The following is a 17564-nucleotide window of genomic DNA, read 5'->3' as shown; positions in this document are numbered from 1 at the left end:
TTTTATAAACCAAACCAGCGATTTTTGTGTACATTAAAATCATAGATATAAACTATAATCGGTATAAGTATCAAGTTGATTTAATTCATTAAAAATGTTTAGTGCTAGACTTTTATGTTAACTATAATAATTATACACAAATAGACAAACAATATCAATTTAAAGTATAATTATACAATTATACTAACAATTTTAATTGTTCAATACTCATTGTTTTACTTATATTTCGATTTGATTCGGGCGTCCTGGTATAGGATCCTACATCAGTGTTAAGAATCTAAAGAAAATCTAATTCATTAACATTTTGTTAAAATCGATTGAAGAGAGTAACTTGAAATTTAAATGTAATTAATGTCAGCACATCTATATGAATATATAGTCTTAAAATTAAATTAGGCCGAAATTCCTGCCTAAAGCAAAATTATTGGTGAATTCTCCAAGAAAATTCAAATATTTATCCTTTCTTTTATTTTTTACAGTGTTTTAAATTTAAATATCGAGTAATGGAATAGAAAAATAGAGAACATTAATATACTAACATACTACTAACATATTTCAGCAACGTAGGCATAATTATTATAAGCTGCTAGTTTACGTAGTTTCCCATAATGTCGTAAATAACTTCGTAAACATTTTTAACTCTAAGAAGTCTCAAATTATAAATTTATTTATACATTTTAAACCACTGACCATTTTGAGTGGCTATAAAAATTGCCTTTCATACTAAAAAAATTCTTACTAAATGTGGCACGGCAATTTTTAGGGTAAATATTTATTTATTGCGGCCAAGGTTAATACCAGGTACCTACAAACTCATGGTTTTCTGGGTACATACTATTTACAAATATAAAATATTGGTTATGTAAAATAAAATAATTATTTATCAAAACTGGAAAATATATATACTTTATTGTATTGCGATATTTTATGATAATAAACCATACATATCTTATAAAATAGGTTTATATGTTTATAACAAATGTATTTATGAACTACTTATCGCTCTACCGCACTTTTGTCTACGGACATATCTAGTATATATGACGAAAGATGTATCTGAGCCACAACTTAGGTATAACACAAAAAAAAAACTCAATCGGCAACTATAGGATATAACGAACAAAAATCAGGGCCGTAATTTGAATTAGACGAATTCAAATAATTATTTTTTTCGTAGTTATCTTGAAACGCATTTAGTATGCAGCCAAAATTTTAATTTTGACGTTCACTTTGCATATTTTATTTTATTTTCGCAAACATTGTATTAATAAATTAATAAATTACAAATGCAATGTACTGTGAAAATTCTATGTTATCATTAGTATTAGATTGATACAACTAACCTCAAGTACTAGCACATTTTCAAAATTTGGTGCCTTAAATACGGCGCTACAAAATATGGTAGTTACAATAAGAAATTCAAGTTCACCAATCTTTGATTTTCAAGTACTTTACATTGACGTCTTATGCCTTGAAATGAATAAGAATACTTTTGGTCTTATATTGAAGCATTACATATTTTTATAAAAATCATATGTTGAACAAATAAGTTTGTTCCAAAAACATTTAATTATTATTTTAAATATGATACCATTAAAATAATACCTACATATAATTTTTGGTAGCTTCCAAAAAAAGAAAATTAAAACTGAATTGTGAAAAGAGCATGACTTTTTGTTCAAACTTCAATTTACAAAATATTATTATGTAATTGCAAATTGTCATTAATAGGTAACTTATTAATAATAAGAACCTACATTGTATGATAATATTACACTTATATATGGAATTAAGTTTTTTCTAATAATTTTTTTTTTTTTAATATTATATGAAAAAAACACATGATTTACTCATTATTCATTATACAGAGTCCAATCAGATGAAATAATAATTAATAATACAGTATAGTTAATATTTATAATGTGTATATATTATTATAATGATACATATTATAAATCATATTTAAAAAAAATTATTTAATTTTTAGTTTAGTAAAATGTACAACTGTACCTATCTCAAGACACAATTATTAGGCATATAAGTACTATAGTAACAAGGAAATATAAACATAAATTGTTTTGGAAAAAGAAGTCACCCACTGATTACACTGATCACAAATGTGATTTTAATAAATTATTTTATTTAATATGTGTTATAAATGTATATATTTAACTTGATTTTTTAATTTTTTGTATAATGTTTTAGTTTAATACTTTATCATGTCACGTCATCAATTCGCTCAAGTCATCCTTGAGGGGTTTTCTAGAAACTTTCGATTAGATGATTAAAGTGAGAGTAGTTAGCCTGTTGTGAAATTGTTTATGAAATGTTTTCGCTTCTAAATGTACAGATTTAAATTACTGTAAATCAAAAAATATTTTATTCCTATTTTAAATTCTAGATTATTAATATTTAAAATTTGAATACTAACTTGCACCATTATTTTTTGGCTTTAAATCCTTAGTAAGTATATGTACTTTGTAGTGTCGAGTGTTGAATTTGAAATGTTGACAATAAGTGACACTATATGTAGGTATCCACTTATATAAATAAAATAAGTGTAAGAAATATTAAATTATTTTAATGAAGTTTTGAAATTGTTATAATAATAAGTACTAACTACATATAGGCTAACTTAAAAGTAGAAATTGTTTCACAACTGTGGTTATTAATCTGTGTATTTGATTCACGTTGGTTATTATGGTCAACAAAATAATGTTTGCAATACTACTCTGGCTGGTATCAGGATAAACGATAAATGCATCCATCAAGTACTGCAAATGTTTTACGTTTTTATAAATCACAACTATTATGCACAAGTACTCGTGTGTTAAAATATTTTCTATAAGGTGTATAATCAATAGTATTATTTTATACGTATATATAAATATAATGTTATAATCTAGTGATATATATTATATTATTATAACGATAGATATACATTAACGCATAGTGTATAGGTACGGATATAATACTTTTAAATAATAATGTGCGTTGTAGTGATTGCACCGCGCGTAATATTACGTGTCGTAGGTACCTATATAGACTATATACGTAGGTATAGGTACTGCAGCACTTCCTCTCGATCTCATTAGTGGCATTATTAATGCGGATAATTATTCTGGCATATAAAATAGGAAAAAAAAAAGTCGTTACTCGGTACTAACATGGGCGGGGCTTTAAACCTAGGGGCGAATTGAAGAAATATTTTAATGGAGGGTTAGCACTTATTACGCGAACGGGCAATGCATTCGTTTGTTGGCACTTGCGTGGTATTTTTATTCACTATTTGTTTGTAGCTGGTAAAATTTCAAAAGGAAATTTCGAGTGGTGTCTAGGGGCCGGGAATTTTTATGGGCACCACTCAAACATACATATATTCTTATACTTTTTTTTTTTTTTAAATTCAAATAATTATTATATGTATAAAAAAAAATGATACGAGCATAATAAAGGCGTAGGTTTTTTTCAACGACATAAATATATTTAGGTATAAAACACGTTTTTTTTTTTATTTTTAAAACTATATTTACAATTATATAATAAATAGTACAACTGTACAGCGTATTTAGTAAACGGCATCTCGGAAAGAGCCAAACATAATAATATGTATTATTTAGATTAATAATTTAATAGCGTCTAGAATTGATTATGGTACGTTGACCTTGATAAAATGATTTGGGTTCCCAGCTTTCGGCGCAAACCTCAAGTTAACTTGATTTTTTTGACCTCCGTTAACTGTCAAAAACGAGTTCCAGTCCACATAGAAATACAAACCGTTCTTAGGTCGTTCGGGTGAAGGTGTATTCAATTCATCGATTGCCGGCGGTGGATTACTGGCGGTCTCGCCTCCGCCAAACGATTCGGCCAACTGGGATAGACTTGGGTTTGTATCAGCTACTGTAGAAGAATCTCTTGCTGCGCTGGCGCCGGACGTTACTTCTATCGACGTTGCTTCCGAAGACGAATCAGTGACTACAGATGTTACAACAGCTTCTGATGACGTGGCGACAGGTATTGATTCTTCGGTAGAGGTTGAGGTATTCGCTATGGACGTATCGTTCGCTGGCTGTTGACGTTTCACGTCGTTTTTATTCTTTTCCAGCAGCATTTGAAGTTCATCGGTGGACAGAGGATCAGGTGGATTTTGTGATTTAGTCAAAGTTTGAGTCTCCGGGACAAATTGTGACGCAGGCAGATCAGAATCGATTTCTTTAGAATTATCGTCGAAGAACACTTCGTACCCGTTAAATGCACTATTGTTATCGGTAGGTTGATCAATAGCAGATATCGCCTCCGTTATGTTTTCCAATTTCTTTTGAATAGCATCCTGTGACAGTGAAACAGTATTGTTGTCATCGGTCAACAGTCGTATATTTGCCACTATTTTCGCTATCCTGTTAATATCTACAGTTTTGACGTTGGAGTCGGACGGATTGAACACATGGTCCCTGGAGGTCGATGCACTTTCGAGCAGCGGTTGAAACTCCGATATGTTTACTCCACTATTGCCGGTTTCGGCCAGAATTGATTTCAATAGTTTTTCGTCCACAGTTTCTGTAACGGCGGCATCGTCATTTCGCCTTAGTGGTTCGTTGGATTTTAAATCAATCGATTTACCCGATTTCGGAGTGTCTAATAGTCCGAAATTGTTGAGAAAATCTTTCATATCATCGTCGATTTTCAAATTTCTGGCTTCGGGGATTTTCTTAAACTTAGTATATGCATTTAAATCAACAGAAGGGCCGATATTTTTTTTATGTGCATTTCTTTCTTGCATTGCTTGCAACATAATTTCAGTTCTTTTATCACTTGTTAAATTTCCGTCTTGCACTGTCACAAATATAGTTGGCGTGGACGATGGCGGTGACTGGTCTGTTTGTTTATTTATGCTCATTGGGTATCCATAGTTAAGTGGTGATTCACCATTAGGGATTTTTGGTGCCGGAGTTTTATTTTCCGTCGCATCATTATGTATATGTGGCATTTGTGTTGTTGAGTACTCGAAATCAGATTGTGGTGTGACGTACGACGTAATGTCTTTCTTCACATTAAGTGCATTATTATCTGAACGACTTACTCGAGAGTTCTTTGAAAAATCGTTTAAAAAATCCAAAACTTCACCACGAGTCATTTTTGGAAAACCAGATGATTCCAAATATTTCTGTACGCCTTCCACTGCAGAATCGAGTTGTTGTCCATTTAACGGGAAACCACGTACCAGTGAAATAAAAACTAGCAACAGTGCAGTAGCCTAAAACAAGATATACAAATATTATTAGATTTGCCAATAAATTAACATAAACAGGAATCGTAAAAATAAATAAAATGAAGGTCGAAAGCGGGTGAAAGTATTTTATATGATTGTAACGTAAATAAATATAATTAGAACAAATTGAAAGACCTTGAACAATAGTTTAATGACATTAACAATGTTAAGTCACTTATTTTGAATGTGATTAATTAATTTTTTAGTAAGTAGTTACCTATTCGTAAGTGTTAATAACATAGCATATAATCTATCAGATAAGTACCTATCGTAAATTAATTTGATAGTTGGTAAGTCTCTATTTATTATAATATAATATACGAGCTACTGATAATCCTATATCTAATATTCTTTAAAAAAAAAAGTGAAAATTAGTTACTCTTAATTCGTATACCGTAGGAAATTAAAATATATCAGTCAATAACTATATTTATGGGATTGCTAATAAAAAGTATTTTTTTTTTTTTAATATTTGAGAATTATACATAATAATTCAACTAGGTAATTAAAACATTTGTCATCAGGTTAGATTTACCTAACCATTAACTTATCAACTTCATAAATATTGAAGCATTATTACAGCTTTAAGAAATAATCTCTTTTAGTTATTATTAATAATTCAAAGTAAATTATTTTAAGAAAAACATAAATGTTTAATATTGTTTATATTAAACATATTTATTTATTCATGAATTTGTATTAAATTGTATAAACTGCTTAGTACCTACCAAATAAGTAGGCATCTATCGATAATTAAATAAAATGCACATATTATTTGATATTCTCTATTCAATCATTGATGTGCGCATTTGACAAATTACATTAAAACGTGTGTGTACTTAACTTATTAATATTAACCTTATTCAGTGTTAATTTGTTATACCATACATATTATTATGTTTTAAAATGCAAACATTGTAGCACTATCTATACTTTTAGAACGAAGTCGAATAAAATATTATAATACTAGGTGAATATAGTAACGCCCTCTCGTGGTAAAACACTTGTTATTTCTGTTTATGTATGTCATACCTAGATGTCAAACAATAATATAATATTTTAATTAAAATAACAATATTTTTAACTATTCGTGGAATTATACGTGTTTAGCATAAACAATATTATTACATCAATTAACAATGTAACGTAGTAAAATGTAAAAAAAGTGTAAATCTTGCGATGTAATAAAATAGGGTTTTACAACACTAAAAAAATTATATTTGTCTAACAATAAATTATGGGTTAAATGTCATCAGTTTTATATTGTGTAACTATGTATAGGCACTTACAATAAAAATAAAAAAATCCAATATAAAGAAAGCGAAAAAGCCGTCAAGTGGGTAAGCGCTCTGAAGTACAATAGGACATGTCAAGTGTACATCGCCATCGAGTAGGTCACTATAGCGGAAGCACTGGAAGCGTAAACCCAAAATAATTTTTTATATGCATTTGAAGATAAAAATATATTGTTGACAAACAAGAAAAACGATTTTGATAAAAACTTGTTTTACATTAAAATTCTTGTATTTCTCGATTTGTTTTTCTCGATCACTATGAAAGCTAACAAAAAATTAATTGAAAACATAATTTTATACATTTATACCTACAGGCTACCATAATACGCTAATAGTAAAATGAATTACTAAAATACGTTATACGTCAAAAAACGTATAATATTATGAAATATAGTCTTATAATAACATAAGCATATAGATTGTCATAGCTCAGAATCTTTGAACATATTATTTACAGTGATTTGTGATTGAATTCAAATTTAATATATTACGGACTACTGCAGTGACTTTCCCAATAACGAAGTATAGTCGACAATTGACACGTAGTAAACAGCAATGATTATTTAACTTTCCCGTCTATTTTTGATTTTTCGGAGCGATGAATGTATTAATTTTACATTGATTATGTTTTGTGTGTATGTGTGTGCGTACGTACACGATAAGTAGTTAATAAAATGCTTTGAGTTTCAAATTTAAGGGTGATTTTGGATGAAAAGTTTAGCAAGTTTACTTTAGACTCTTTAGAGAGGTCAAAATTAAAAATTATCCGTATTAATTAAAATAACCCATAAAATAAACAAAAAATTAAAGAAAAACGGGAATTTTTATGCATAACCAGTTTTTGATAGAGTAAATTTTATTTTTTTGTTGTAATTCAAAAACGAATATTCGTAGATTCTTTAAATGTTCACTAAATGTTTATATTATAATTTTTTATTTATTATAAAATTGTCAAAACATTTTGACTCTTATTGAGCTATTTATAGACACGAAAAATTTCTGTTTTTTTTTTTTTTAATTCTGTGAATATCGGTTACAAATTTTTTATAAAATTTTTCCATGAATATCGATTAAAAATTAATTCGGTCAAAACAAAATTAAAATAATAACAACACAATATCCTATAAAAGATGTTCTTATATCTGTAAGAATTATAAAAATTCAGATGTGATAGGCACAATTTTTTTTATATGCATTTGAAGTTTAAATTTTTATGAAATTCTTTGAATATATTGATAAATCACGAAAAATTGAAATTTGCAAACTAGTACTTTGTAGTAATAATCTATAAAATCTTCTATTTTTATTTTTATAATAGCTAAGGTAAAAATTATGAAAATGTAATACAATGTTTCTCGTAATTAATTCATACTCGAACTAAAAAAATCTAAAAATGTAGTGACATCATTATTGTTAGACGTTAACATATAATAATAGGTATATTTGTGGTTCGAAATTAGACAAAATCAGGTGTTTTAACCATGTATAATGATATTATTTTTTTTTTTTCAAAATCATTATCCATATGGATTTAAAACTTTTATTAATTATCAAGGTACCACGAATTGTATTATACGCGTTAAAATTATCAAAATATGCAGATTCATATTAAGCTATTATTTATTTACTATATGAACCTATTCACACTATTTTACATTATTTAGTGTAAGGTATCATTAATTCAAGAGTAAATTACAATAATAATAATATCATATTATTACAATAATTAAATAGATTCTAATAATATAATAAATGCGAAATTTTTTTTTTAAATTAAATCATAGTAAAATAAATTAATTTAGTAGCTATATCCAAAAACATAAATACGATAATAATATAGGTTTTCAGACAGTTTCCTCTCAATATCATTTTTGTATAATATAATGTGTAACAAGACTTTTTGACAAACTTCCATTAAAAATGTTACTATATTTGTTAAATAGTCCTGTTACACCCTATGTATACTCACATATTATCGAATTGAAATATAATACATCATCCATTATGCTATTACAGTGAATCATTCAACACCTATAATTTACAGCAAAACGGTACCCACTTGCCAATCCATTATCCGATTATTTTAAAATGTACTATTTCCCTAAGTACAAACTAGATTTTATTTACTACCTGAAACCTTTTTCAAAGTCAGAAGTTTTCTACTTAAAAGATAAACATCAGATAAAAAAATAACAGAATAAAAAATAAGAACAACACACTAGTATTAAACCAATGCATTCATTGCTCTACTCAAAATCTAAATTATTTTAATACAAACTGTTTTACTAGATACAACTTTCACAATGTTATATATTTAAACTATGTATATACCTTACTATAACTATATATTATGTATTCTCAAATCTTCCTTGAGAAATGAAACATAAAAAGAGAAATTTTAAAATAACCTTCTATGCCAACAAGTTAGTTGACGAAAGTCATTCCGAAAAAGAACTGAAGTAAAATATAAGTATATTTGCATAAAAATATATAATTTCAAAGAGAAATGTGGAAATTATAATTTAATAAACTTTAAACAGATACATTTTTCATAAGTCGTTAGGCTCATTAGAGTTTATAATGTTTATTTAAATATCAGGTTGATGTACAGGTTATATTAGATTTCAATTCACGTCCATGGATATTTAATATATACAATATACATATAGGTCTAGATAAAAACTGATAAACGATCGTATTATTAAAAGACAAAATATCAATATTGTTCGCTTTTATAAAAAAAAAAAAAAAATTTATTTTTAAAAAATGTATATTTACGTTAGAACATAAAAAAAATAATTATCAATGCAGAATATAATGCATACTAAACGGTGTCCTGGGGTGTTCTATTTTTTTTTTAAATAGTTTGAACATTGAAATTCCATTATCTTTTTCACATTTTTAGTTATAAGATACTAACGGGTATATTATTTATATTGTATGTTTTCCCATATTAATATATAATAATGTACATTTTTAGATTCCTATAATATTTCAATTTAATCGTCTTAATATATACCTATAACCAGGGCTAGAGACTTAAACCATTTGCTTATTTTTATGGATTGACTTAAAATGTAGCAGAGCGCTATGGAAGTGTATATCATGTTACAACACATTCAATTATGAAATTTGAAAGTGCTTTTTTTGTTGCTTTTTTGACCTGTTTTTCTAATTTTTATGATGTTTTCGGAAAATCCCTCGGAAAATCTATAAACAATAAGGCAAAATGTCTCGAAAGTGAAGTTTGATTTTTTTTATAATGTAAAGATTTATTTTATTTATTTTTGGTTTAAACTTTTCCTAATCATTTTGTTTCAATTTTTTTTGTAATTTTTAATTATATTATTTTTAGCACTGTTACAAATTATGTCTAGTACCTACTTTATCATGTAATAAGAAAGTTTTTTTTTTTATTAAATATTTTTGCACAAATTTAAGTTTTTTAAATTCTTATTTGAGCGTTTATAATTATGTTTTTATGCGCTTATTTTAATGATTTTAAGTGCTATAAATCCTGAACCCTGACTATAACATTCTTACTCAAATATAATAAACAGAGCAATCCATAGTATAATACATAGCTTGACTAATCTTAAAACAATTATTAAGCTTTGTAACAAATTTTGTTTTATTTTAAAATTCTTAACCACCAATAATCATTATAATATTGTATTTAGTGATTTTGTTGTAGAAAATATCTTAATTTTCGAATACCATCCTATTTTTTAATTTTATACTCAAAAGAAAAATACCCTTTACTGTTCTGTATAATTAGAAAAACAATTAAAATGAGGGGGAAGTAATTACCATTCTGGTTTAAAATTCAAAACATATTATTCGTAAGAACTTCGAAGAAGCCTTCACATACGCCGATTTATATTAAAATTAAAATTGAACATATCCATTTCAGTAACCTATATGGCTATACTCAATGACGAGTAACATTCGACACCTGTCACCTACTATATTATAACAGCTGAGCAACTTTCCCGGTTTTGTTTGATTTAATTGATTAAAGCGCTAATTGGAGCTCACCGATCTTATTTTTTAAAAAAAATGTGAAGTATAGGTATATAATATTATATTCTATAAATATTTATTAATGATTTGCCAATAGTCTATTAGAGTACATTTGAACTAAAATACCTATGTCATTATAATTTGTTTTAGCTTTTTTTTTAATATGTAAATTCATCATTACATACCGTAAATACCCGTAAATGCTTACAAAAACTACATAGTCAATAACTGTTTGAATAATTTATTAATGAGGAAGTCGTTTCGTTTCATCTTTAAAACAAAATAGTACAAAGGTATATTTTATAACGGGCAGAGAACGTTAAAAATGATAAATGCTGGTAGTGTCAATGAACAAACAATAAAACAAAATAGGTTAGTACAAAGGTATTATACATTATAATTTGTATAATAGTGCCATATCATTGACGGTAATAACAGTTTAGACCAGACATACTATAGTCATAAAAAACACAAAGATACACGTAATATATAATACAATACTATAATATTATGTTGTTTGGGAAACTATGATTTTTAACAGTTTCATCAAACCCGATCGTCAATATTGCAGTTGTTGCATTTGTTGTATGTTATTATAGATATCATGCGACAACGCGGATAGTATTTACTCATGTTAGAAAGTGAAATGAGTGAAAGTGCTGTGTGAGTTATTTTGATATATTATTCAATTCCCAAGGATAATGTTATGCTACCAGTACTACCATGGATTGTCTACCATTAGATGTAAGACGATGCAGACATAATGTCTTTAAATTAATCATTGCATTTATTAATTGCGATATTAGTTAATATGTATTCGTGTATATATATATATATATATATATCATACTATTATGTATTTACTATAAAATATATCAAATCACTATCCCAATTAGAATATATTATAATGTGATATGTATACTTATGTATATGTTGCTAGAAACATTAGAATATTATAATTGCACGTGGCCATTGATGTAGGTATTTAACGCAGTAATGTGAGAAACGCGAAGTTCGATGCACTTGTATAAGACTTAAGGTCATGTATACGGTGAAAGTGTATATAATGTCGATAATGAAAACATATATTTAAAAAAGCGGCTTTACTCGTTATGTGAACAGAGTGCACTAGACGTATATTATACCCACGAACGCATTATGATGCATAGGTTAATACCTATATAGTATAATTATTATAATACATTATTGGTAACGAATCACGGTTAGAATTCGACGAACGTAACGTTATGAGTGTTTCGAAAAACCGTTAAAAAATAAAAAATAATAAACCATCGTCTTGCGTAATCGCGCTTTGCTCAGTTGACCCGATGTCCTTGAAGTGATCAAACATTAAAAAATTTAAAATAAAAAAATGCGTCTGGTAAACACGAGGATATCTCATGCGTTCGCTCTATAGCCGTGTGGTATTTAATAACAATAAGAGAAAAATTAATTATTCCGGACGGCGCGGCGGATTCTCGTATACTTATAATATAATATAATATTCCGATGGGTATACGGCGGCAACGGGGTCGTCATCAGTCGACCGCGATGATAAGAACGCGACGACTTTTTACCCGACACGCGGAATATACGGTATTGTGATATTATGTAATAACAGCGACGATGATGACGATGATAGTATTGTAATAACCATAAGTAGCTATACACGGTACGATATGCGCGAAGGAACGCGGAGAAAGTGGTAAGTATTGAGCAATGATTATGATGCGTAAATACCTATTGTTCGTTCGTTCTTATTGCATAGTTATCATGGGAAAATAAAACACTCTGTTATTTTAATTTTAATTATGATTATTAATGAGTGGGTATAGTAAACCTATTAAGACTGCATGTGCTCTATCATAATTGAATAGACCTCTCGCGTGGCATTACACGAGTTACGGATAGTATACAATAACCGTTGTACTACAATTATTGAAACAATGTTACGTTTTTATTTATAACGTTGTTATGATTTTGTGAGAAAATTTTTCATGAACATCGTATCCTACGGGATAGATGGCCAATATGATATTACTAAATTTAATATTAACACTTAAAAACAAACTCACGCTCGATCAGGTCTTTCTGTTCATGTTTGACGAGTTACAATATATAAGTTATACATATTATTGCAAAGGTTCTATAGCGATACTCAATAATATGACGTATATTATTATATTATAAAAATAGTCATAGGATGATTGATCAAAGCGTTAGTCAGATTTTTCGTGGATTCAAACATTGTTTACGTTATATCAATTTCGTGTACAATAAAATCAAACCGTTTCCAAACGATGAAGTCATACCATTAGGTAATAGCTAGTTTTTATGACGGATAAAGTTTAAAATACTAATAATATTTGTTAAATATATATATATTTCAATGCTATCACAGTGTATTAATTTCGGTATTAATCAATTGTGTAGACTTACACATATTTTACTGTTATTTACGTATTATATTTAGTTTTTACACTAGATATTTGAATAATTTAACACTGGTGTAAATTGTACAATAACGCTAAACACATTTTATGACGAACTTGTGTATGTATATATTTTCGTAATAATTGAATGATATCAGTCATGGGAAATTTTGAAAAAAATTGAACATATTTTTTTTTAAACATGAATCATTGAGCATGCTCAAAAAACCTAAAATTATAATTTATAACTATTATTGTTTTAGAATAAGATTATATTAAATAAGAAATGTCTGCTTAATGTTCTTACATTGTAATTATAAAATAGAAATGTGTAGGTAATTTGTACACTACAATCTGAACATCGCTATTTATTATAAAACTGTATACATACGTAAAATAAGTTATTCTCAAGACTAATTTAAATTATGGCAAACTGTAACTTTTACCATATTTATTTATACATATTTTAGTAAAATCGTGTTTAAAAAAAAAATTAACTTGTATCAAATACAATCTTACGTTCATATTATATATCACAGAAACTCAGAGTTTAAATTATAAAAGTCAGTTTTCCAATTTCATAAATGCCATAGTGAAGACCCCTATTTTGTATCCCATCCCTTGAGAAACATTTATCATCGTTTTTCCTCTTTTTTGAGATGACATTACTGAAAACGTTTGAGATTTCAAAAGTTCTTCTTTTTATTTATTTGAAACATCATTAAATAACAATATATTTATATGTTATAATTTACTAATAATTATTATTATTAATGATTATAAATACGTACATATTAAAAATAAATCAATATATAATGTACATTTATTAAATAATTAAATTTTTAGATTAAGTATTGGAAAAATATGAGGTCTAGGTAAAGCTTAATAATATTAAACATGTATAGATATAACTTATTGAGTATGCGTTTTTCGTATTTTATTTTTTTAAACTAAATCAAAGTTATATTTTGTTAATGTATACTGTTAATAACTTGAATTTAATAAATATTATCAACTATCTAACCTTAATTCCACACAACATTGTTATCAATCAATGATGTGTCATTTTGTAATGTTAATATTTGTAGTAAAAATATTAAATGATAAAATATAATAAAAATATAACTGATACGCTAATAATTTTACCTATAGCTATATAGCACCTATAGATATGCACGACATAACACCAATTAATACCAATATTGAAACAGGTAAATACATGTTAACGTTAAATACCATACATTTTTTTAGTACTTATATTATAATTAGGGAAACCGGAAGATCAATTGTATCACTTGCAATCAACTAAATTTATGAAGTCGAATTATTATTATTATTATACACGTAGTGTAATCATTAGAAAATTAAAAATATTTCAAAACATATCAATAAAAATAGAAACATGAGTTTATTGAATTATTCAATCGTATCATCTATAAGTTCGGTTCATTTTATAAAAGTCAATGTTAAATTGTATAACAAAAACAATTAATAATATTACAAGATAATAAAAGGAGAAGTAGATAGTCACTCCGTTTTACAGTAGGTGCGGAACATAACTAGTAATTGGGTAATCACTTTAGTGTATAATAAATCATTGCATACGAAATATGATTCCGGGCGAAGACAACTGTCTGTCAGTCCAGTCTATAATATGAAATACTAAGCATATATTAAGGTGTATTTGTATTGTTATTATATAATAATTTATTTTACTATTAGTAATATGACAAGATTAGTTTTTTCCGAACACATTGCATTTATATTATTATTAATATTTAGTTATTAAAATAGTATAAATTAATTACTATTGTTATTGATTTTTGATACATGTTAATAAGTAGCTCAAAAATATTCAAAATATTTTTAAATTATATAATGAATAGAAAAAGCTATCAAAAACTTTTTATGTAAATTTCTAATCAAGTATAGTAAAGCTTTTTTTAATTATAAAAAATAAGAAAGTGGATTTTGTTAAAAACTGGTTTTGAATAAAAATTCCAGTTTATCCTATTTTTATTTTTTTTATTTTTCTGAATTATTAACGAAAATATTGAAAAAGGTTTACCTCTGAATCCTTAGATAATAATTAGATTCACTTTAATTCCAGAAATGATATCAAAATTAAAAATTTAAGCATTTACGCTTTTCAAAAGGTGTTGGCAGATATAAATAAAAAATAATTTTAAAATCAATCATTCATCGCTCCGCTCAGAATATAAATTAATATAGTCATAACTAGTTTATATTATAATATACTACATATTTCACATAGATGTAAGTTATAAACAATATAATTCATGTAATGCAATTTAAAATAAGTATATATTATTATAATTATTTAATTTTTAATTCGAATACTTTATTAATACAAAAAAAAAACATTTAAATTAAATTAATTATTTTCAGATTTTAATAACTTTATCTATTTAAAATATCAAATAACAATGTAAGAATACATTAAATTTAGTATTTATGTAATCTACCTACAGAATTATTTACTGCAGTGATGGTGTGTAGAATCGTTAATATTTGTGAATGCAGAGTAAAGAGTTAATAAATGTATGAATTAATTTTGGTGACCCCTACATATAGTAATACAATATGTGCCTAATTGATTTAGTATAGCCAAAGCCTACACAAAATAAATAAAGGTATAAAGCTGCACCACTGACTTTTCAAATGTAACAATATTTAGTCTAAATTGTTGTGTTAAACAAGTAGATATAACCGGCTTAGTTTCTATTCTCTACAACTACCTCGGGTTATAATATTGAATCTCGCTCTCGTAAGGCCATACCACGAATGGTCATCAAGAGTATATTAACTAAGTGAAAGTGTCCAATATGATTTTTAACATTGAAAAAATATTATACACTTCTATTTTAGATATATTCTTGAAAAATAAAATTTGTTTGAAAAAAAAATGTACTCACCGTGTTCAGTCTAGACGGGTGCAAAGGACTCGGCTTTCGTGTAAGAATCATTTTAGTCCAAAAATCACACTATAAGTGTGCACTTGTATCAAAATAAAATAAAACACACCACTGTTATATTGTAGACCAGATTGGTATTAATATTTCTAATGGTATACGAACGATACGGTTTATTTATCACTTATCTTGAACACCCGCGACCGAAATGTATCAGCCACTAATATACGACTGGCCGGTTAGTGGTTACAGTATAAGATGTATACATACTCAACAGTCCACCGAATCCATTGATACGTAATATGTCTCTAGTGTAATAGTATTATACGACGAGTTATCCCACTTCTTCACGTCGTTGTATTATTACCACTACTGCGCCGCCTCTCACCAAGTTCCGTTTAAAACTAACAGTTTCATTGACGTAAAGGTAAATTTTTAACCGAACGTCATTACTCTTTCCTTTTATTCAAGTCTTGGTATTTATTTCTACTGCATTATGTTATAACTTAATAACCAAAACATAATATTTAGAAAACATACGTTTTTGATGTGTTTCTACAAAATATATTTAGATATAATGTATATGTATTTTTAGTAGGACGTATTACTTGAATTTATTTACAAACTTCATAATAAGATAAAAATCAAGTATTATTTGAATTAATTGTTTAGATAGGCTTCATTTTTTATTTAAATTGAACTACTAACACGATGATTAAATAGATAAAAATTTACGACAACGCGTAAAGAAAAATAAAATGTATTAATAATTAAGAAACTTAAACTGTAAAAATGCTTTGGTTTTCAACTTTAAGGGTTATTTTTGGTAGGAAATCTAATTTAGTTGGTACTTTCAAACAAAATCAAAAATTCTTAATTTTTTTTTTTTCAAAATAGTTATAAAAATGAAGATTTTTACGCAAACTCAATTTTTGACAAAATTGATTTTTTTTTTTTTAACTCGAAAACGAATATCTTTAAATACTTAAAGATTTTCTTAAAACATTTATACAAGCATTTTCTATAAATGCAGTGCTTTATCATTAAATTAAAAATTAACACATACATTACAGTGTTTGCTCAATGACGAGGTACACTCGGCACTTACTGTTGTAACAGTAAAGCTGTAATAACCTATAATAGTCTCCCACTTTTTGATCTTAAATAATAGTTGGCTATTCAACCATGCATGCAATTGTACGAAAACATAACTATTGATTTATTACACATCATATATAGATATTCATTTGAGGTAAATATTATTGGTTATGTGCACTTATATCAATTACACCATAAACCACAGGTAAAAAATACAATATTATGGGATTCAAAAAGGTTACATATTCATTAATATTGCGCCGAACGATATAGAGGTACATGGTAACGTATACATCGATTGCGCCATCACACAGTGTACGCTTACGATGTATACGCGATACAATTAGAAATGATCAAAATGAAATATTCATCAACGAATACTAGAAAAGATAGTAATACTGTTTAAAGATTAAACGAATTACATTTTTTTAAATGTATGTAGCACAAAATATGTGTAACAACAGTATTTTGATATATTTGCAATATGCAGTATTGTTTTTTCGTTTATACAATA

At 26.9% G+C, this 17564-nt stretch overlaps 1 protein-coding gene across 1 annotated transcript; it reads right to left on the bottom strand.

The window, feature by feature from the left end:
- Positions 1 to 3462: 3462 nt before the first annotated feature.
- On the bottom strand, positions 3463 to 16269 carry LOC113556578. The gene is made up of 2 exons (XM_026961612.2): positions 15956 to 16269; positions 3463 to 5254 (listed from the first exon to the last, which is right to left on the bottom strand). Exons 1-2 carry the CDS (start codon positions 16004 to 16006, stop codon positions 3650 to 3652), a joined length of 1656 nt encoding a protein of 551 aa, XP_026817413.1. The 5' UTR covers positions 16007 to 16269; the 3' UTR covers positions 3463 to 3649.
- Positions 16270 to 17564: the final 1295 nt, after the last annotated feature.

Source organism: Rhopalosiphum maidis, chromosome 1, assembly GCF_003676215.2.
Source record: "Rhopalosiphum maidis isolate BTI-1 chromosome 1, ASM367621v3, whole genome shotgun sequence".
Taxonomy (NCBI): domain Eukaryota; kingdom Metazoa; phylum Arthropoda; class Insecta; order Hemiptera; family Aphididae; genus Rhopalosiphum; species Rhopalosiphum maidis.
This window is presented reverse-complemented; position numbering and strand designations above follow the sequence as displayed.

Excerpts from the sequence above, each read along its gene's own strand:
- LOC113556578 (XM_026961612.2), bottom strand. The coding sequence starts at position 16,006 with ATGATTCTTACACGAAAGCCGAGTCCTTTGCACCCGTCTAGACTGAAC. Across the intron at positions 5,255-15,955 it reads ACCCGTCTAGACTGAACACG|GCTACTGCACTGTTGCTAGT; the intron begins GTGAGTACATTT and ends ATCTTGTTTTAG.